At 42.2% G+C, this 23,663-nt stretch overlaps 1 protein-coding gene across 3 annotated transcripts in view; it reads right to left on the bottom strand.

The window, feature by feature from the left end:
• zfr (zinc finger RNA binding protein) overlaps nucleotides 1–23,663 on the bottom strand; it is an 88,555-nt gene that overhangs the window by 30,960 nt on the left and 33,932 nt on the right. For all 3 annotated transcript variants that reach the window (XR_013498857.1, XM_078221532.1, XM_078221541.1), the window contains exons 4-12: nucleotides 20,883–21,174; nucleotides 19,734–19,857; nucleotides 18,060–18,278; nucleotides 16,241–16,467; nucleotides 11,021–11,209; nucleotides 7,723–7,993; nucleotides 7,098–7,279; nucleotides 4,383–4,502; nucleotides 4,156–4,301 (exon numbers count right to left, since the gene is read on the bottom strand). Coding sequence is in view for 2 of the 3 variants with exons in the window: in XM_078221532.1 (XP_078077658.1) it covers nucleotides 4,156–4,301; nucleotides 4,383–4,502; nucleotides 7,098–7,279; nucleotides 7,723–7,993; nucleotides 11,021–11,209; nucleotides 16,241–16,467; nucleotides 18,060–18,278; nucleotides 19,734–19,857; nucleotides 20,883–21,174 (1,770 nt within the window). In the remaining variant the exon portion in view is untranslated. The remainder of the gene's footprint in view (nucleotides 1–4,155; nucleotides 4,302–4,382; nucleotides 4,503–7,097; nucleotides 7,280–7,722; nucleotides 7,994–11,020; nucleotides 11,210–16,240; nucleotides 16,468–18,059; nucleotides 18,279–19,733; nucleotides 19,858–20,882; nucleotides 21,175–23,663) is intronic.

Here is a 23,663-nt window from a genome sequence, read left to right as displayed (position 1 = left end):
AATTTAGGTGTGAAATATACTGTAAATGGCAGAACCCTCAAGAACATTAACATACAGAGGGATCTGGGTGTGCAGGTCCACAGTTCCCTAAAAGTGGCAACACAGGTGGCCAAGGTGATTAAGAAAGCATATGGCATGCTTGCCTTCATCAGCCGGGGCATTGAATACAGAAGTTGGGAAATCACGTTGCAACTATACAAAACCTTGGTTAGGCCACATTTGGAATATTGTGCACAGTTCTGGTCACCACACTACCAGAAGGACTTGGAAGCTTTGGAGAGCATGCAAAGAAGGTTTACCAGGATGTTGCCTGGTCTCAAGGGTATGGACTATGAGGAAAGGTTGAATAAAACAGAATTGTTTTCACGAGAAAGACAGAGACTGAGAGGGAGACCTGATAGAGGTCTACAAAATTGAGAGGCACAGACAGAGTGGATAGTCAGAGGCTTTTTCCCAGGGCGTAAGTGTCAATTACAAGGGGGCAAAGGTTCAAGGTGAGAGGGGGAATGTTTAAAGGAAATGCACAGGGGAAAGTTTTTCACAAGAGAGTGGAGGGTGCCTGGAACACGCTTCCAGAGGTGGTGGTGGAAGCAGGCACATTAGCAACATTTAAGAGGCATCTAGATGGGGACATGAATCGAGAGGGAAGAAAGGAATATGGACCGAGCGAGGGCAGAAGGTTTTTTTTAATGTTTAGTTAGGACATCATGATCGGCACAGGCTAGGAGGGCTGAAGGGCCTGTTCCTGTGCTGTACTTTTTTGTTTGTTCTAAGAGTCAACCACATTGCTGTGGGTCTGGAGTCACAAGTAGGCCAGACCAGGTAAGGACATTAGATGAAAGAATGGGATGGGAATGACATAGGAAGGATGAAATGGCATTGGAGAGAGGGAATGATATAATGGAATTGGTTAAGTGCAGCAAACTGGACTTGAATGACAAAGTTTTAGAAATCCATCAGGAACATATCGGCAGCGATTGTATAGATGAGAATAATAACACTATGCTCTCCAGAATTTTAAATTTTAATTTATTATTTCATGGGACATGGACATCACTGGCTAGGGCAGCGTTTGTTACCCATCCCTAATAGCACTCGAGAAGGTGGTGCTGAGCCACAGTCTTGGACCGTTCGCAGCATTTGCGATGTAGGTACATCCACGCTTTTAGAAAGAGAATTCTTAAATAATATGTATATTCTGGTGGCTTTGTTCCAAGTATAACATTTAGTGTTAAACAACCATTTAAAATAAACAATGCCCAAAAATCAGAAGATTAAACAAACACAGCAAGATGCTGCACAGGTGTGGTTCATCTAGTTTTTGGAACACAACCGTAGAATTGCGAGGATGTCTACACAACTCCAATGGGCATGCCACCATGGAAATTTAGATTCAAGAAAGAAGCGGCTGTAATGCTGCCACAAAACTTGAATCCCAAAAAAAGACGGAATTGTTTCCTTTGATGATACGTGCTGAAATTATAACAGGCAGATTTCAAGGAAAGAGCGTTTATTCTCTTTTAATATTGAGTATTATTATTTTGAGGATTTTGATAGGTAGATACTGGGAGGATGTTTCTACTAGAACCAAGGGACACAGATTAAGAATAAGAGGTCTACCTTTTAAGATGGAGATTAGGAGAAATGTTTTCTCTCAAAGGTCCATCAGTACATGAAATTCTATTCTCCAGAAAGGAGGGGAGGTTGGGTCATTGAATTTATTCAAGTAATTGTTAGGTAAATTTTTGGCAGACAAGGGAATCATGGGTTTTGCAGGACAGACAGCAAAGTGGAGTTGAGACCACAACCAGATTGGCCATGATCTTATTGAATGGCAGAGCAGGTTCTTAAGTCCTATGAATCTTTTCAGGAGAAACAATTGGGTTTCAATTTCCCAAGAGAAATTAAAAGTCAACCATGTTGTCCTTATTCTGAAATCATGTTTAAGCGAGGCCAGTTAAGAAAATCAAATTTGCTCACCCCCCCCCCAAAAAGGACCTGGTAGGGGTGATTCAGTGATCAGCCTGGGGACGAGGCTAGCCCACTGCACTTGGGTGTGCGGATGCCTGTGATTGTGGTTTGCCTAAGCTAGGGTAGAGTAAAGGATCAGGGCAGCCAACAAGATTAAACTGAGAGGCTTTACCTGATGCAATTTTTTCAAAGCCATCCTGGCCTTTTGGCTAAGATGAAGTGTTTGGGAGGGGGTGCAATGTCTCATCCTGTCAGCTTGGGCCTTGTTTGATCAAGCCCAAGATGGGAAGCAATGTCTGTTCTTGGCAGCTTGGATCTTATTTGTCTCTCATGAGAGGACCATGATTGGACTTAATTTGAATTGGTTTTATTGATTAGAATTAAAGTACCGAAAAAGTACCAATAGTTTCATGATCGTGATTACTGATACTGCTTTTAATTCCATGTCTGGTTAATTAACTAAATTTAAATTCACTAGTTGCTGTGGTGGGATTTGAACTTATGCCTCCAGATCATCAGTACAGGTCTCTGACTTACCATACTGACCATTAACCATAACATTTTATAATGGTAGCACGGTAGCACAGTGGCTAGCACTGCTGTCTCGCAGCACCAGCGACCCAGATTCAATTCCCGGCTTGGGTCACTATCTGTGCAGTCTGCAAGTTCTCCCCATGTCTGCCTGGGTTTTTGATTTGATTTATTATTGTCACGTGTATTAACATACAGTGAAAAGTATTATTTCTTGCGCGCTATATAGACAAAACATAACGTTCATAGAGAAGGAAACGAGCGAGTGCAGAATGTAGTGTTACAGTCATAGCTAGGGTGTAGAGTAAGCTCAACTTAATGCAAGGTAAGTCCATTCAAAAGTCTGACAGCGGCAGGGAAGAAGCTGTTCTTGAGTCGGTGGATAAGTGATCTCAGACTTTTGTATCTTTTTCCCGAAGGAAGGTGGAGGAAGAGAGTGTGTCTGGGGTGCGTGGGGTCCTTAATTATGCTGGCTGCTTTGCCGAGGCAGCGGGAAGTGTAGACCGGGTCTCTGGATGGGAGGCTGGTTTGCCTGATGGATTGGGCTACATTCACGACCTTTTGTAGTTCCTTGCAGTCTTGGGCAGAGCAGGAGCCATACCAAGTTGTGACACAACCAGAAAGGATGCTTTCTATGGTGCATCTGTAAAAGTTGGTGACAATCGTAGCTGACATGCCAAATTTCCTGAGTCTTCTGAGAAAGTAGAAGCATTGGTGGGCTTTCTTAACTATAGTGTCAGCATGGGGGGACCAGGACAGGTTGTTGGTGATCTGGACACCTAAAAACATGAAGCTCTCAACCCTTTCTACTTTGTCCCCATTGATGTAGACAGGGGCATGTTCTCCTTTACGCTTCCTGAAATTGATGACAATCTCCTTTGTTTTGTTGACACTGAGGGAGAGATTATTGTTGCCGCACCAGATTCTCTATCTCATTCCTGTACTCTGTCTCATCATTGTTTGAGATCCGACCCACCACACTGGTGTCGTCAGCAAACTTGAAAATCGAATTGGAGGGGAATTTGGCCACACAGTCAAAGATCTATAAGGAGTATAGTACGGGGCTGAGATCACAGCCTTGTGTGGCACCGGTGTTGAGGATGATCGTGGAGGTGGTGTTGTTGCCTATCCTTACTGATGTGGTCTGTGAGTTAAGAAGTTCAAGATCCAGTCACAGAGGAAGGTGCCGAGGCCCAGGCCAGGGAGTTTGGAGATGGGTTTCATGAGAATAATAGTGTTGAAGGCTGAGCTATAGTCAACAAATAGGAGTCTGACATAGTTTCCTCCGGGTGCTCCAGTTTCCCCTCTCAGTCCAAAAAACGTGCTGCTTAGGTGCATTGACCATGCTAAATTCTCCCTCAGTGTGCCTGAACAGGAGCCGGAGTGAGGTGACTATGGAATTTTCACAGCAACTTAATTGCAGTGTTAATCTAAGCCTACTTGTGACAATAATAAACTAAATATCTGAATCCTAAAATTGAAGCCAAACCATAAACATTTTAGTATATAATGAAACAAAGAACACCTATGTGCCATTTGAGAATTTTAAGAGGTTTCAGAAATTAAATCTTAAATTTCATAACTTTTAAGGCACTTGGCATGACTGATCATAAATGTAGAAATTCAGAGTGGCAGATCATTCACTCCGATTACCTCATTTCCATGCGCCAGCGCTCCTCTTCTTCTCTCCGTCTCCAGTATTCTTCCTTCTGCATTTGTTTTCTCATTTTTTCTTCTTGGATTTTTCTTGCTCGGATGCTTGGCTTTACTTCAACTTGTAATTCAGGATTTACTTTTTTCTTAGAAGGAAGGAAGAAATATTTCACACCGTTGTTGACACATAGTTAATGACCAATCATTTTTATTGACTTGATACTCACTTTATATTGCAGTCTGTGTCTTCTCCCTTTCAAATGCATTTCCTTTGCATTAGGGTCATTGAAACTACATTCACACAACTTACAGTGGAAACGAATCACTTTGCCTTCGTCGTTTCGAACCTTTCAAAAGGGAAATTTATATGAAACATTAATTTATGAAATAACTCTTGATATTTTTGCTAGAGGCTGCTCTGGCTAGAGGGAGCTCAAGGTTCCTGCATGAAAGCGCATAGTGTCCAAGTTTCCAGCATCTTTGTCACTTATGCATTGGGCTGCTGAAAAGGGAACAACCTAATGCTAATCCTAAATTAACTCAAATTCTTTTGACAGGAAGGACACAGGGTTGGTTTTAGATCAACAAACTACACCTGCACACAAAATCTGCCAACAGAATAAAATCCAACCCAGTTAGTCATAATTAATCCATTTAGCAATCCACCTGTGCAACATTATAACAGGACATTATACTCCCAATTGCACCACTTTGGAAAAACATGTTACAAAATACCGCTCAGTAAATTCAAAGACCAATAAACATTGTGGCAGGAATTGCATGCAATGAATTGTAAAGTTTAAGTCCGATCTCAACATAAGTATGCATTCTTGGTTGACACTTCAGTGAGGTACTGAGCTACTTTTGGATGAGATACTAAACGGAGGTCCTGTTTGCTTGCTCAGGTAGCACGAACTTAAATACAGCAGGGAGGAAGCTTACGTGTTATATTAAACAACATATTTGAAAAGTCCAAGGTCAAAACCATAGGTTTCAGCCTGGCAGTGGTTTTCAGTCCTCATTTGATCATACTGTTCATACTCTGTTCAGTCTGGACACAAGGAAAATAACTCCATGTTTCAGCTTCAAACTCCTTCAAATAACTACCAATTCCAAATTTTCCAACAGTTTGTGGGTTGACTGGCTTTTGAAGACAGTTTGATTTTCAGAAAATGAAAATGGAAGAAAAGGGGGAGAAACTTATCTCAGTGCTCCTATAAGAGGCAAATTTCTTACTCCCACCAATTTTGTCTCCTTATCCCCTCTACCCACAGGTGCTAATCTTTCAGTATGATGAAAAAACACAGATTCTGGTACCTCACTCAGAGAGAGCAAGTGAGAAAGTATAAAAGCAACAAAAAGAGACAGATACATTCAGTTAGGTCCCAAAAACAGTAAATGGAAAAAAAATTAAATTAATTTTGGTTACAGGGTGACAGAAAACTAAAAGCATTTCGTGCTGTCATTTGAAAATACCAATGGCTTTAATGTTCACCTGAACAAGAACTCGGTTTTCGGTCACATTTAAAAAATGGCACCTCAAACGATATAGCAATATAAAGTATTATCTGAAAATATGTGCTTAACTCCAAGAACGAGATTTGAACACACAACTTTGATTCAGAGGTGTGTGCGCCATGACTCCGATACTACAAGTACATTACTCATGTAGTAGATTTGACAGAGTTGGTTTGAAAAATCTCAGTGAAATCCAAAGCTATTCATACCTCACCTCTAGCATTGGTTGTGAACCTTGAGCAGCAATGGAGTGCAATATCCCCACCACTCCATTAGTCCGGATTAGCTAATTCTGCAAAGGATCAAGATTGGGACCTTTCGACTCTGTACTGCTCAGCTACTCAAAAGATTAACTAAACAGATCAAATGTGGACAATTCACTGAGATACGTACAAATAATAATAATAATAAAGAACTTCAACTTCCCCAACAGAAATTGGGATAGTCACAGTGTAAGGGGTTTAGAAGGGGTGGATTTCTTGAAATGTATTGAGGAGAGCTTATGTAAATTTGTAAAAAGTCCACCGAGGGACAGCGCAATGGTGGATCCAACGGAAGCCGGACAGGTGCTCGATGTAGCAGTGGGGGGGGGGGGTGAAATACGATTTAAGTTTGTTATGGAAGAGGAAAAAGATGGTCTGCAAAAAACCTATCTAGGGGGTTGTGGAGGCAGATTTTATTAGAATAAGGCAGGGTCTGACCTTTAGGGTGAAATGCAGCAGCAACAAGCACAGACAACCCTGGATATCTAGGAATATTCAAGATTCGATAAGAAAGAAAAGAGAGGCTTTTAGCAGGTACAAAGAGAGTAAATCACCAGAGGCCTTAGTGGAGTATAGAAAGTTTTTTTTAAAATTAGTGTCACAAGTGGGCTTAAACTGTAATGAAATTACTGTGAAAAGTGCAGGGGGGAACTTAAGAAAGAAATTAGGAGATAAAAGAGAAAGCACTTAAGAAAGCACTAGCGGGTAGGGTCAGGAAGAATCCATATATTAAGGGAAGAGGATAATCAGGGAGAGAGTAGGGTCTACGATAGACCAAGGGGGCAATCTGTACCGAAACATACAAGTCAAATTAAAATGTATACATATTAAATAATCAAAGGCACACAGAAAAGAGCAGCTAGGTCTGGAAAAGGTCATCTTCCTGGAATCAAATTCAGAAATGTGATACAGTTCACATCTCAACAATTTACCCTGTACATATGCAAAAAGACCAAAAATGGCTTTCAATACACATTTTACCCCCATTTAATATTTTCACATTGCAATACATGGAAGAGTTTCATTATTCTGGATAAAATTGAGAGAATCTTGCAATGTTTCCCCCTTACTTTTTATAAGCACTTCATGCCCTCCAAACGTAGTAAATGTGAAATGTAAAAAGTGGAAACCAACATTGCCAACAGCTCTCCATGAAATTACCTCTTCCACATAATCATGACCAACAGGCTGAACATCACTCTGCAATGCAGCAAGTGTTGTCATGGATTCCACCACTGCCTCGGATTTGATCTCTTGAACAGGTGGTGTTGCCACTTTAACTTCAGGTGTTTTGACTTCCTCAATTATATTAGTTGTTCCTGTAGTCTGCAACTTGTTACCACCTAGAAAATAATTCAATACTTCAACCACCGGAAGTCAAGCAATTCATACATGAGCAGTAGCTAATTGCTGCAATTTTATATTATAAATGGGATTAAATGCATTAAAACGTAAAAAATGTAATACCTATTATATCAATATCACCGATCATAGTAACATTTTTCAGTCCAGATTTACTCAAGTAAACTGACAGTATTGACATTCAGTGCAATAGATTTTGCCAACACTCATGGCTTGGAGTCTCCTTAGGTAAAACCATCTTGTATCAATTAGGGTTCTGCTTTCCATTCCCTTCAATCTCAAATGCAGTAATTGGGTAGTCAGATAGTGCTCTTCAGTTACCACTTCTTGGTGGTGCTCAACACGTTCGCCAATAGGAGTTCTATTTTCTGCTGAACATCTTGTTAATTTAAAAACATAGAAGTAATTTAATTTTAGTACTTACCAACAAACGTTATCTTCGGGGTTGGTGCTTTTTTTGCAGCAAGTAGTTTGTTAGCAACATTATTGACAGATACAGCAGCCACTGGATTTGACCTTACAGCAGTAGAGACAGTAGCAGTTGCAGCAGCCACACCACTGCTCGATCCTGTGGGTGGGTTTGGAGTAGTTGGCTTGACTGAGGTTCCAGCTGTAGTCGTAGTTGTTGTCTGACTCACCATGCTAGGTTCCGTCGAGGGAATGGGCTTGCCAAGTTTGGTATGTAACTTGACTACCTAGATGAAATCGTTTTTTAAAAAAAATTACTTAGCTGTTCAACAGTGGCAATAAAATTAGTTTATAAATTAATAGATTTGACAAAACTACTGTGTTTTGAAAAATTCATGCTAATCATGAAACATACTAACCATCTGCTAAAATCAAATAAAAGCTCTATCCCAAGTATATTACCATAAACAGTAGTAGTAATAACAATCAGCCTAGAGGAAGGGCCTTCCATTTCTCCACATCCTGTAGTCTTGTGCTTTCTCTTCAGTTGTCTATAGGAGCCTCCCATTTTCAATTTCAAATTGTCCAACATCATTATTCTCTTTCACCCTCCTGGTCTACATTCCTCTATGTCTTAAAATATGGCCAATCCAACCTTGTTGCCTTTGCCTCATGTTAGTCACTGACTTTTCCTCTTCCACCATCCTGAAAACGTAATTGCTCTTGTGCTTTCTCCAACTGACCCACTCAAACCTTTGCCAACTTTCTAGTTTTTGGGTGTCCACTTTTTACAACGTTCACATTTCAGCCCGTACAAGACACCATAAATCAAGGTCTTGATAATTCTTTAAAGATCTCTACTAGTCCTCTCCTGAATGACTATGTTTGAAAAATCCATTAATCAAAAAAGGAAACGCTGGAAAATCTCAGCAGGTCTGGCAGCATCTGTAAGGAGAGAAAAGAGCCGACGTTAAGTCCAGATGACCCTTTGTCAAAGCTAAAAGCCATAGAAAGTGGAAGATATTTATACTGCAGGGGGAGGGAATGAAAGATGATTCATAGCCACAGAAACCAGAGAGAATAAAGGGTGTGAACGGCCAAACAGCAGAGAAACTGTAAGCTGGGACAGAGCTAGTATGTAAAGAAGGGGAAGCAGTGGGGCCGGGGGGGGGGGGGGGAAAGAAAAATGGACAGACAATAAAGAAATAAAAGGTAGAGAAGAGTAAAAAAATTAAATAAAATAGAATGAAAACAAGAGGCCGAGGTAGGGTAGAGCAAATCATCTGAAGTTGTTGAATTCGATGTTGAGACCAGAAGGCTGTAAAGTGCCTAGCCGGAAGATGAGATGCTGTTCCTTGCTTTGAGCTTCACTGGAACATTGCAGCAAGCCAAGGATAGACATGTGGGTCTGGGAACAGGATCATGTGTTAAAATGGCAAGCAACTGCAAGGTCAGGGTCCTGATTGCGCACATACCGAAAATGGAAAAGCTATTCTTTACCATTGCAATTCCAGCTCTGATGTTTTTAGAAGAATAACCGAATACATTTAGGTCTAATAATCTTATCTTGTTTGTTCGAATTAATTAACTTCAGTACTAAGAACTCACTAAAACACAGCCAACTCCCCACCACCCAAGTCGTGTGTGTTAACTTTGTTCAATCCCAACCCATTTTTTAATGCTTTACATCAGTCGACTTCTTATCCCTTCTAATTATTTCACTTTGATCAAGGGAATATTTGGAACCTAATAATAAAAAAAAATAAAATGCATTTTACAGGTGTGATGTGATGACAAAATTCAACAAACTAAAAGGTGTTGCTTTAGATACATAAAAAGTGGACACTAACATTGTCTATAAAAAAAAGATAGACAGAAAAAATCTAGTATTTGGATTGCACTGATTTTATCAACCTACCATCAAAGGGTCACTGACAAAGTTCTAATAAAAATTATACTAACTCAGCCTAGACCAGAGTAGCCCAAGTTCAACTGGTACAATGATAATAATATGACTACAACTTTTTGTTACACCTCAGTCCATAGAAAATCATCAGCTCTGGTGCCTACCCATTACCTTACTGTAAAGTGCATGCTTGGTCATTACCAGCACAGTTTATACAAATTGTACTGTCCAGTTTTCAGAACTCAATTAATTCAATTACTACTTTCACACCTGCCACAATTATAGTAAAACTACTATCACCCCAGAGGTTAAGACCTTAGCAGCTGACGACACAACCACCAGGAGTGATTAAATTGAGAATGTGCAAGAGGTCAGAATTAGAGGGGCACAGATATCTCTGAGGACTGTAGGAGATAATGGAGACAGGCAGAAGATGAGGCCATGGGGAGATTTTAAAACAAGGATGAGAAATTTAAAATTAAGGTATTGCTACAAAGGAACAAATATAGGCCAGAGAATAATGGGACTTCATGCAAGTTAGATGGGCAGCAGAAGTTTAGATGGTCTCAAGTCTAAAGAAGTTAGAAGGCTAACCAGTTCATCGGCACAGACAAATCCACAGGTAACAAAGGCATGGATGAGAGTTTCAACCAATGAGCTGAAGCACGGAGGAGTCAACGAAGTTACAGAGGTGAAAATAGGCAGTCTTAGTGATGGCACAGATATGTGGCCTAAGTTCATTTTGGGGTCAGGTACAACAAGACGTTTGCTAACAGTCTAGTTCATCCTCATGGTTGCCAGGGTGGAGGAATGGAGTGGGTGGCCCGGAAACAGAGTTTGTGGTAGGAACAGAAGACAATGATTTCGTTTTTCCCAACGTAAGTCACAGACTACTTCTGCTTATCTAGTACTCATCATCAGACAAGCAGTTAAGACAATTCAGAAATACTAAAGGGGTCAGAAAAAATGGTGGTGAGGGAAAACTGGGTGTCATTAGCAAGCACTTGAAAAGGGACACAAAGTATTAGGAGTTGAACTCGAGGTAGTTGTCCACATTCGAAGAAAGATTGCAACCATGCCTTCTGCTTGTCAAATGATCAGGATTATTGCTCTGCAATGACTGTAAATGTAAGCCTACTTGTGACTAATAAATAAACTTTACTTTAAATGGAGGATGTATGACAGTAAACAATAATCCACAAATATCATGCTCTAAACAGTCATAAATTCCAGAAGTTCTTAATTTGAGTCAGTCAGTCACTGCAAAGCAAAGATCCTGATCATTAAACAAGAAGGCATGGATACAAATTCCCCCCCAATCCGGACAACGACCTCAAGCTCAGCCACCAAGTTATACTAACAATCTGCTTACCAGATTTGAAAATATTTAGACAATAAAGGTGGTTACCTTCTGATGCTTTGCTCCACGAATGTGAGCGGCATAAGCATCAGCTCCAGTGCAAGAAACATCACAAAGCTCACAACGCAACTGATTTTGAATGCCACGAGCAGTGCCAGTATTGCTGCTTTGATTAGTAGTTTTCAGAGCAGCTTCCTTCTTCTTGTGCTTCTGTCCCTCCAAATGTTCCCTATAAGTCTAGTGAAGTAAAAACAATTTTTCCCATGAATATTCAACAATGGGTAACCTCTTCCATTTCATACTGGTTAATGTAAATCTGGGTTTTTCACCAAAGAATGCTTTCTGCTAATGAAAAAGGGTCATAGAAAGTTATAGTACATGTAACAACAGTTTGGTTGATGGCGGCTGATCCAAAACTAATGGAAATATCCCACAATCTTTTCCCAGAGTTCTGTATCTTCATTTACCTCAAATACTTATTCAGTTTTGTCTTCAAAATACACAATGGTTTCTGCCTCAACCACTGTCTGTCTAAAAGTATGACATATGTAATGAAATTTCTACAAGCCCCTCATTTTGATAATGTTCAATTGAAAATTCCTTATCAGATACTTCAGAACTACAGGGAATCACCTTCTTCTCTCACCTGAAGGAAGCCCTATTTAATCTTCAAAAAATCTCTTAAATCTCTCCATCACCTTTTCTTGGCTCTACTGAAAATTGTTCAATTGCCTCAAGTCTCATCCCCTGATTACACTTTCTTATCCTTGGTATCATCCTGGTGAACCTATGCTGTACTGCCATTTCTGTAACCAGGCAGTCAAACCCATGCAGGGTAAAAAGATGAGGGATCAGAAAGACTAGGGCACTGGACTAAAAAAAGGCTTCGTTCAGTAAAATGACAAACAATCTGGACCAAATTAGTGGGTTGTTAGTTAATAGGATGCAAGATCAGTAGTGGTGATACATAATGATTACATGATGTGCCACAAAATACATATAATCCACAAGATGAAAAGGCAGCAGATAGTGCTTTGTAAAAAAAAAACACACTTTAAAAAGAAAACATACAAGAGGAATATACTTTAGATGTCTGTTAGTTCCCTAATTCAGTAAATCACACTTCAGTCAGCAAAGTGATTCCAACCTAACTTCAAGTGCATCTTAATTAAGCATTTTTCCCCATTTATTTTGGGACCCTGTTCTTGAGTGGAGAATAATTTGCCTCTGGATCTTTAGATCATTTTCTTTTTTTTTGGTTGTTGAGGTCGGACCAAATGTGCTTGAGGTAGTTCACAGCAACTCTTCGATGGGGAGGGGGGGGGGGGAAAGAGGGGGAGGGGGGAAGAGGGGGGCGGGGGGGAGAGAGAGGGGGGGGGGAGAGAGAGAGGGGGGGGGGAGAGAGAGGGGGGGGGGAGAGAGAGGGGGGGGGGGAGAGAGAGGGGGGGGGGAGAGAGAGGGGGGGGGGAGAGAGGGGGGGGGAGAGAGGGGGGGGGGAGAGAGGGGGGGGGGAGAGGGGGGGGGAGAGAGAGAGGGGGGGGGAGAGAGAGAGGGGGGGGGAGAGAGAGAGGGGGGGGAGAGAGAGAGGGGGGGGGGGAGAGAGAGAGGGGGGGGGAGAGAGAGAGGGGGGGGAGAGAGAGAGGGGGGGGGGAGAGAGTGGGGGGGAGAGAGGGGGGGGGAGAGAGGGGGGGGAGAGAGGGGGGGGAGAGAGGGGGGGGGAGAGAGGGGGGGGAGAGAGGGGGGGGAGAGAGGGGGGGGAGAGAGGGGGGGGGAGAGAGGGGGGAGAGAGAGGGGGGGGGAGAGAGGGGGGGGGAGAGAGGGGGGGGGAGAGAGGGGGGGGGAGAGAGGGGGGGGAGAGAGGGGGGGGGAGAGAGGGAGGGGGGAGGAGGGGGGGGGGGAGGGGGGGGGGAGGAGAGGGGGGGAGGGGGGGGGAGAGGGGGGGGGAGAGGGGGGGGGGAAGGGGGGGGGGGGGAGGGGGGGGGGGGAGGGGGGGGGGAGAGGGGGGGGGGGAGAGGGGGGGGGAGAGGGGGGGGGGGGGAGAGGGGGGGAGAGAGGGGGGGAGAGAGGGGGGGGGAGAGGGGGGGGGAGAGGGGGGGAGAGGGGGGGGGAGAGGGGGGGAGAGAGGGGGGGGAGAGAGGGGGGGGGAGAGAGGGGGGGGAGAGAGGGGGGGGAGAGAGAGGGGGGGAGAGAGAGGGGGGGAGAGAGGGGGGAGAGAGGGGGGGGAAAGAGGGGGGGGAGAGAGGGGGGGGAGAGAGGGGGGGAGAGAGGGGGGGGAGAGGGGGGGGAGAGGGGGGGGAGAGAGGGGGGGAGAGGGGGGGGAGAGAGGGGGGGGAGAGAGGGGGGGGAGAGAGGGGGGGGAGAGAGGGGGGGGGAGAGAGGGGGGGGGGAGAGGGGGGGGGGAGAGGAGGGGGGGAGAGAGGGGGGGGGAGAGAGGGGGGGGGAGAGAGGGGGGGGGAGAGAGGGGGGGGGAGAGGGGGGGGGGGAGAGAGGGGGGGGAGAGAGGGGGGGAGAGAGGGGGGGGAGAGAGGGGGGGGAGAGGGGGGGGGAGAGGGGGGGGGGGGAGAGAGGGGGGGGGGGAGAGGGGGGGGGGAGAGGGGAGAGAGAGAAAAGGGGAGGGGTGGCCTATCCCTGCCCCTATTTTCTCTGTTTACACAACTTACCGTGCTGCCTACCTTTGTGTTATCTGCAACTTGGATATAAATTTCTCTATCCTTCATCCAAGACTATGATGTATGTGGTGAAAAGCTGAGGAAACAGATGATACAGGTCTCTGGGGAACATTATTTTGTGGCATACCATTAAAGATTGTTTCTACTGCCCATCCCCCATTCCCAATTAATGAGCAGCCCTCATCACAAGTTTACCTCTTAATACCATAGGCTTTCATTTTTGCAAATAAGTTGTGTAGAACGTTATCAAATGCCTAATGCAAGTCTTTTTTACAACATCCATAGATCCTCCTCATCCACCACATTAGTGACCTCCTTGAATAGTCAACTAAAATCAGTCATCCACAACTCTCACAAATCCATGCTGACCCTACAATCGGTTCATTGTTGGTTAAGTGCTCAGTGAATGTGACCCGGGTAATAGATTCCAGTAACTTTTCCACAACTGATAAATCTCTTTAACCTGTGCTTAACCCTCTCTCCACTCACATTGTTTGCACCTGTTAAGACTCGCATTCCAACCATTATCTTGCAATTACGTCTGTGTCTATATATGCCCTGTTCATGAACCCAACTCTCCATTCACCTGATGAAGGAGCAGCGCTCCGAAAGCTCGTGCTACCAAATAAACCTGTTGGACTTTAACCTGGTATTGTAAGGCATCTTACCGTGCCCACCCCAATCCAACACTGACATCTCCATATCATGATGTTAAACCAGTAGATCTTTTGTTACCTGGTTTCTTCTCTAACGTTAGAATAACAGTCAATCCACAAGGCACAATTCTTGAATATACAGACCTGGCCTATTTTAAGTCAGTATTTTCTCCATTAACTTTATTTTTTTCCCCTCACAATAAATCCATAAATTTCCTTCCCTGGCCTAATTTTAGGTTCCCTTGTAACTGCTGGTATTTTGTCGTTTTCCTTTCCTGAGAATGGACACAAATATTAATTCAACAAGTCTGCTGTTTCCATACTGTCCATTACAGTTGCATCTGCAGACTGCCCCTCACGATACTGCTTCTCTTTATACTTGTACAAACCTTTCCTGTTTGGTTTGATATTCCATGCATGAGCATGTCATTTCTTTATGCATTTTATTAATATCATAACCTTTTCTGCTTTTTATAGCTCCCCTTTATCTTGCATGTATATAGACTTTTCTCTTGGCTTGACATTGTTTATCATCTCATTTGCTGACCATGATTGCTTAACTATGTCAGTGGAACGGTGTGTTTTGAGGACATGTCCTGGTTTTGTATCAGACCATAAACACCTTTGAATGCTTTCCCACCTCCTGTCTGCAGGTTAACCCATTAAGAGCTCAAAAGTAGGTCATTTCATTTCACATTCCTGCATAAACTTTTAAAATCTCGATTTGCAACTCCTCTTTCTCCATCAAACCTAAAATTTAATTCAAATCACATTATGGTCACTATTCACAAGATGTTCCCTTATCATAAAATTGTTAACTAACTCTACATTTTTACTCATCACTAGATCTAGCGTGGGCTGTTCCACCAAGTTTTAAATTAATGTGACAAAATATGTTCTTCAAAATATTTGAGATTTATCTTTACCAAAGGACATACTACTTGCCAAGGAGGGAGTGCAACAAATGTTCACTCGTCTGATTCTTGGGATGGCAGGATTGTCGATTGAAGAAATTGGTTAGACTAGCCTTGTATTCACAAGAGTTTAGAAGAATGAGAGAGGATCTAATTGAAACATATAAAACTCTGACAGAGCCGGATAGACTGGATGCAAAGATGTTGTTTCCTCTGGCTGGAGGGCTAGAACAAGGGGTCATAGTCTCAGGATACAAGGCAGACCATTTAGGACTGAGATGAGAAGAAACTTCTTCACTCAGAGGGTGGCGAACCTCTGGAATTCTCTACTACAGAAGGCTGTGGGGGCCAAGTCACTGAATACATTTAAGAAATTTCTAGACTCTAAAAACGCCAAGGAGTATGGGGAGAGTGCAGGAGTATATTGCTGAGATAGAAGCTCAGTCATAATCACATTGAATGGTGGAGCAGGCTCAAAGGGCAAATGACCTACTCCTGCTCCTATTTTCTATGTTTCTATTTGCCTTTACTGCTTTGCTCATTTAATATGAAAAGCTAATCTCTCATTCTGATCACTGCTTTTGCTACATGTTTCTCTGATCTCCACATTTACACACCACATCACTGCTATCTAGATGTTTGTTGACAACTTGCTAATGAGTCTGGCATGCTTACTAAAATCTACTTTCTGCAATGTCTCCCAATGCTATTCCACCCATTCTTTCCATTGTGTCTCATTTCTAAGGTTCCTATAACCTGGAATATTTAGCTGCTATTCATGCTGGCAGCTAACATACAGATCTCTATAGTGGCAACGTATAATTTAAGCTGAATCTTGTGCTCCTAATACTGAATTCATTGCCTAAATATTTTGGGCATCACAAGTAATGTAACACAGTATTGCTTGGAGGAGCAAGCGTAGAAATTAATTAATTCATGTAATATCCAAAGTCCACCAATCCAGTTATGTCCATATGGAAAACAAACTGTAAACTAATAATAAAAATTCACAATGCAATACATTCTTACCTGTGGCCCAGCACAACTAATCTTGCAAACATCACAGTAATGGATCTGAGGTTGTTTAGGTGGCTGCTTTGGTTTCTGTTTATTCTGGAATGGCACTTTCTTGGTGAAAGTAGTCCCAGCCCAAGCTGCTGCTTGTTTTTGTTGTTGCTGCTGCTGTTGTTGCTGTTGTTGGTAATAAGACGAAGCAGCTGAATACACTGCAGCTTCATACCCAGCATATGTAGCTCCTACAAAAAGTAAAAAAAAAGGAAAAACACTGTTGTCCAGTCTTTTTTCAAACAAATTCACCGAGCTGAATTTTCCCCCCCATCCATCCCAATAAAACATGCTCTTTAGAGAGCAGCAAGAATGTACAAGTCCATAACTTGGTTTTGTTCATTTGCGTCACTGGCTAGGACAGCAGTTATTGCCCATCCCTAATTGCCCTTGAGATTGTGATGGTGTGCTGCCTCTGAACCACTGCAATTTATGGGTTGAAGCAAACACTCATAAAACAGTTGAGGCACATAGCGTACACATGTTTAAAGGGAAGCTAGATAAGGCGGTGGAGGATAAAGGAACAGAAGAATATGTTGTCAGAGTGAGCCAAAGGTGGAAAAAGCTATTCCTGTGCTGTATAATTCTACATATTTTAACACTACGCCTCCCCAATTTCACAGGTGCAAATGCGCATTTCCAATTCAGTCACTAGCATCTTCTAGTTTGATTTTAAAATTTTTAAATACAAGACAACGAAATGATTTGGTAGCTGAGTTACAGCCATGCATTCCCTACAAATCTTTTTCCTCTTCAGTTTGTAAGATATCCAGCACATCCCTTCACGTTCTTCCTTCCATGCAAGATTTATAGAATTTCTCAGTAAGTTTACTTGGTCAATCCATTTGGGGTCATGCCAGCCAAGTTAAGTATTTATCACTCATACTCAACATTATGCCTTCAACTTATCAATGCAAAATTAATTTCTGCCACCATTTTAATTCACTGAGATAAAGATATAAATCAAAAAGCTTGAAATACAATTTGATTTAACATGAAGTATCAAATCGTGTTTGTGCTGTAGACATAAAATGCGATGCACCTCACAATTTGCTCTATCCTTAAAGACTAGAGCTGCAGTCAGCCATGCTTTACAGATTGACACACTCAAGCAAAGCAGTTTTTCCATCAGTCTAAGGCAAGCACTCAAACGAACAAGCGAATTTGGTTTCTGAATTAATCATCGTAAGTTTATCAAAACACAAAGTTCAAACCATATCTCAACCTGTGTGTTTAAACTGCTGCAAAAATGAAGCTTCACTTCAACTCTAGATTTCATAAATCCACTAAATACTGATTTCTGCACAAGTGAAAGTAACTTGGAACCACATCTAATAAAGACAAAGTAGACAAATCAGTAATTATTTCCAAAATAAAGATGGCGCAATGGAAGATGATGTAGCTTGAATTTACCATAGCATCTGCGGTTCCAACTACAGCAATGCTGCTTTGAGAAACCAATGTGCTGAGATCAGGAGTTCTCCAAATTTTGTATACGTGCGTGTACAATAAAAAAATCCAAATCTCATCTCAATACCATTCCTGTGTGCCCCCTGCCAACTCGCTCAAATTTCCATCAGCAGAAGTTTAGAAGCAAGCAGCAGAGAGAGAAAATTAACTCTTCAGAAGGTACTTTGTGTGTATATACGTTGCCCAATAAAGTTAAATCTATCAGACAGAAACATGGAGAAAAAGATATGACCACAACAGCAAACAAGAATAAAAAGCTCTCAAGAATATTTATATTTAAAATCCAAGATCTAAGAAATGCTTTACTCCTTACCAGTGTAAGTCACAGCAGTCGAGCTGTATGTACCACTTTGAGTATAGGACGGAACCACTGTGGCAGCTGCTGCAGCAGCCGGTTGCACTGTTGTGGACACCGGGTAAACAGTAAAGGTAGTGGTTGGGTTTGGTGTAGCTGGTTTTATCGCTGTCACTTGTCGAGTTTGTTGAGCTTGTGTGTATTGTGTTGCAGCTTGACTATATCCTGCCTTGGCAGCTGGAACAAAAATGTTAAATTATTTATTAACTCGAGATCAGATTTAGAAGAATGCTAAAGAAGGACGGCACGGTAGCACAGTGGTTAGCACTGCTGCTTCACAGCTCCAGGGACCTGGGTTCGATTCCCGGCTTGGGTCACTGTCTGTGTGGAGTTTGCACATTCTCCTCGTGTCTGCGTGGGTTTCCTCCGGGTGCTCCGGTTTCCTCCCACAGTCCAAAGATGTGCGGGTTCGGTTGATTGGCCATGCTAAAATTGCCCCTTAGTATCCTGGGATGTGTAGATTAGAGGGATTAGCGGGTAAAATATGTAGGGATATGGGGGTAGGGCCTGGGTGGGTTTGTGGTCGGTGCAGACTTGATGGGCCGAATGGTCTCTTTCTGTACTGTAGGGTTTCTATGATTTAATGGAGGGAGACTTGTTGCCTTAAAATTTCTAAATATCATGATATGTTTTAAATATATAGAGTTGAAATCTACTACTTCACTTCAACCACAGTATCCTTTTGCTCACCATACTTATTCATAATTACAAAGCACCTCTAATGCTATATAACATCTCAAGTCACTTCAATACTATTATAAAGCAAAATCAGATACAGAATCACACAAGATTTAAGGCAAATGGCCAAAAGCCAAATTAGAGGTAGCTTTTGAGGAGTATAGAAAGAAAAAGAGATAGAGAAGCGGAGTGATTTAGAGAGGGAATTCCAGTGCTTATGGTCTAGACTGTTTAAGGCACTGTCATCATTGGTGGAGTGTTAAAATTGAAATGCTCAAGAGACCAGAATTAGATGCAAGCAAGTACTTTGGTGGATTGTTGGACCGCAGATTAGAGATATGATACACTGCTTGAAAATCTGCACTAATAAACCATCTTTATTTTTTAAACCTCTTATCATGGGTTAGCAATTGGGAACAGTTTTGAAGCATGAAGGCATCAGGAGAGCCCAAAAATCACTCAACATGACCTCACATGGTTCACCCTTCAACAACTGCCATGTCTCATTCTGGGAGTGGACTAGAAGAAGAGGGTCAGTTGAGGGAAAGGGGAAAAGGGGGCAATGTTTCTCCTCTTCCAACAGGAGTCATGTCCAATTATGCCCTTCCCCTTTCTACCATGTGTCCGTGCAGAATGAGAAACAGACTGGCATGTTAAACATAATAAAAGCATTGAAAAGTTAGACCATGGCAATAATACCACGCTCATCCAATCAGGTAAACACTTGCATTATCAAATAGCTCACAACTGTGTGCTTTTCTTTTACACAAATAGCTTAGTGAAGACAACATTTTCATTGACATTATTGGACAAGATTAGTAATTAATAATTTAGATTCAATATCAATATATAGAACATCCAGCAAACCCTACACTTAAAATGTATTGCTTTCGTGGACTACAGACCGCACCATAATTTATTTTGATTACTATTTCCTCAAAGCATCAGACTCACCAGCTTGATAGTAGGCTTCTGCTGCAGTCGGTTGTGGCTGAGCTGCAGCAGCAGGTTGTTGATAGTATTGTTTACTGTCATAGGCTATAGCTGGTGCTGTGGAACGCACATATGTATAGGTATCCTAAATTGAAAAGAATCAATTAGAATTGCTGGATAACATCTAGGTAGGTTATGTGCCCCAGATCCACATTGCTGAACAATTTTGGCTGTGTCATTACAAAACACAATACACAGGATCAACTTGTTCATTCAAAGAATACATCAAGTTAACAAATATACATGTGATATTCATTAAAACCCTGCACAATTCTTAAAACAGCTTTATGAATCAACTGCATTATACACTGAAGGCTGCTGTTCAAATGAGAATTTAATGGACACTAGATCCTGGTTTCGAGCCCGGTGTAAAAAATAGTTGTAGCCCAGAAAATAAACATTACATGAGATTTTTTAAATGAAATAAAGTACAGGGAGCCTTAGAAACATTAAGAATTATCATGGAAAGGAACTTGGCCCAAACTAACTATTGGTATGGTAGTACCAGTTCTATACTTGAAGCCACCTATTCTCCCTACTCTTTTCTCATATCTTTTCATTGTTTTATTTTTTATATTTAGCCAATTCTCCATCAAAATTATGAAGTTTTGCTCTCAGTGACAATTATGCCAAAGCATGCCTTGTGTTCCTGTTCAAAACTTTCTATGCACCTCTTTCTTCATTCACAGATGAATTTATATCCCCTGGTTATACTGCTTCAACCAACAACAAATGATTTATCCTATCAAAAACTTTCAATTGTAAAACCTCATTAGATCCCCTCTAGTCTTTTCTGCCTCGCCTTCGATAGAATTGTTTTTGTATCTTTGTAGTGGAACAATTGGAATGTAATTTAACTGCATCATGATGCAACACACCAACACAAACAGTTTTTTGATGCACGTAAACCCACAAGGTATTTCATTACATGAGAATTGCTACAAAACTGTTAGTGACTACTGTTCATCAGTCATTCTCCAACTACCTATGTGGCTTTGTTTTCCTGGAGGCAAAGGAACAAATAGTAGGAAAGAAAAGGGAGGTATTGCTATAAGAAATAGATACAATTCTGAACAATGGTTGATATGAGAACAATTATTTTGGTCATACCTGATAATTTTGCGATGTGACTGGTGGTGGTGGTGGAGGGGCTTCTTGCTGCCGTTGTGTGTATCCATAATCTGCTGCAGTATGTGCTGTTTGGTATCCTCCATAGGCTGCTGTGGCAGCAGCTGCTGCTGCAGCAGCAGCAGCAGCAGCAGGAACAGGTCTGGCTGCTGTAGCAGCAGCTGCAGGAGCATAAGCTGCTGTCACAGCATGAGCAGCTACCGGGGCCTGATGGACTGTGTAGCTGCCAGCTGTGGTTGGATGCGAGTATGCAATGCCTGTGGCCGGCTGTTGGCTAGTCAAAAAGACAAAGATATTTTTAAACTCTAGAAAACTGAAAAACCTTCAAATAGCTATGCTGCATCAAGTTCATCACAAAGCCACAAGTTTTTTTTATTGCAACTATAGGTATGTGGTGATGCTCTAAGTTAGAAAATTGTAACCCATTCCAGAAGACATTTTTAAATTTACTGCATTTAGCTGAAATACTTTGTTTTTTGTAGTTACTTCTAATTTTATATTATTCACAGCATTTAAAATGTTTAACTTGGAAAAATTGCAACGTTTGTTCCAGGTCAAAAAGAACTCAATTTTCTATAGAGGTTTGTGAGTAATGATATCTCTTATTTAAAGTTTATTTATTAATCACAAGTAGGCTTACACCAACACTGCAATGAAACTGCTATGAAAATCCCCTAGATGCCTTTTGGGTAAGAAGTGGGGACAGATAATGGATGGGGACAGATTAATCTTACTATCACTCAAGTGAAGTGCCTTCTGACAATCACGAAAAGCTAAGAGATAAAAATAGGCGCTCGTGCATAGTCCTTAGTTGCTGCCTCAGGAGTGACAGGGAAAGAAAGAGGTACATTTATGGGTAAACAGTATCACTTGCATGTTTGTTTATACATTTTTTCCTCCCATTAATATGGCAGGGGAAGTATGGAAGACAGGTGCACTGTGTCTGTTACACAGGAAATCATCATACTTAAGTCTATAAATCAAGCTGAAGTCTACACATGTAGACTCTGTATGCCTGATATGAACTGTACACTCTCCTGTTGGTCTATATCCCACTTATACAAATCCCAAGGACTAAGTTCATTGAGGTAAAGTTGAGGAAACCAATTGTGAGCAGAAATAAAATCTGAACTTAGCTAACTAAAGCCAGGAAAACCAACAAACAGCATTGGTAAGTAAGTACCCTCTGCATGTTCAGTTACAAACATAGAAGATAGGAGCAGGAGGAGGTCATTCGGCCCTTTGAGCCTGCTCTGCCATTCATTACCATCATGGCTGATCATCCAACTCAATAGCCTAATCCTGCTTTCTTCCCATTACCTTTGATTCCATTTGCCCCAAGTGCTACATCCAGCCACCTCTTGAAGGCATTCAGTGTTTTGTCATCAACTACTTCCTGTGGTAATGAATTCCATCGACTCACCACTCTTTGGGTGAAGAAATGTCGCCTCACCTCCGTCCTAAATGGTCTACCCTGAATCCTCAGACTGTGACTCCTGGTTCTGGACTCCCCCCACCATCGGGAATATCCTCCCTGCATCTATCTTGTCTTGTCCTGTTAGAATTTTATAAGTCTCGATGAGATTTCCCCCTCATTCGTCTGAACTCCAGCGAAAACAATCCTAACCTAGTCAATCTCTCCTCATACATCAGTCCTGCCATCCCCAGAATCAGCCTGGTAAACCTTCGTTGCACTCCCTCCAGAGCAAGAACATCCTTCTGGAGAAAAGGAGACCAAACCTGCACACAATACTTTAGGTGTGGTCTCACCAAGGCCCTGTATAATTGCAGCAACACATCCCTGCTCCTATACTCGAAACCTCACGCAATGAAGGCCAACATACCATTTGCCTTCTTTACCACCTGCTGCACCTGCATGCTTACCTTCAGTGACTGGTGCACAAGGACACCCAGGTCCCGCTGCACACTCCCCTCTCCCAATTTACAGCCATTCAGGTAGTTATCTGCCTCTTGTTTCTGCTTTCAAAATGAAAAGCCTCACATTTATTCAAATTACACTGCATCTGCCATTGATTTGCCCACTCACCCAACCAGATCATTCCATAGGATCTCTGCATCCTTGGCACAGTTCACCCTCCCACCCAACTTGGTATCATCTGCAAACTTTGAGATGTTACATCTTGTTCCCTCATCCAAATCATTAATATATATTGTGAATAGCTGGGGTCCCAGCACTGATCCTTGTGGCAACCTACTAGTTACTGCCTGCCAATTTGAAAAGCACCCATCCTCTCTGCCAACCAGTTTTTTTATCCATCTCAACGCACTTCCCCGAATCCCATGCGCTTTAATACTGCATGATAATCTCTTATGCGGGACTTTGTCAAACGCTTTCTGAAAGTCCAAATATACCACATTGACTGATTCCCCCTTGTCAACTCTACTAGTTACATCTTCACCTTAGGATCACCTTATTGCTAGCAAACTGGTTTGCATGATTACCTGGAGCAGAATGAGAAGAATTTTAGTCCAGTAATGGATCTATACCTCCAGGTCCCAAACTAGTTAGTTGATCTTGAACAGTACCTCATAGAATCCCTAAAGTACAGAAGGAGGCCACTCAGCCTGCACCAACAACAATCCCACCCAGGCCCTAACCCCGCTACCCCATGTATTTACTCTAAAATCGGGGGGGATTAGGAAAGGGGCAATTTAGCATGATCAACCTAACTCGCACATCTTTGGACTGTGGGAGGAAACCAGAGCACCGGAGAAAACCCACACAAACATGGGGAGAATGTG

Source organism: Mustelus asterias, chromosome 1 (assembly GCF_964213995.1).
Source record: "Mustelus asterias chromosome 1, sMusAst1.hap1.1, whole genome shotgun sequence".
Classification (NCBI taxonomy): Eukaryota; Metazoa; Chordata; class Chondrichthyes; order Carcharhiniformes; family Triakidae; genus Mustelus; species Mustelus asterias.
The sequence above is the reverse complement of the archived record's forward strand: the minus strand, read 5'-3'. Positions and strand labels throughout refer to the sequence as shown.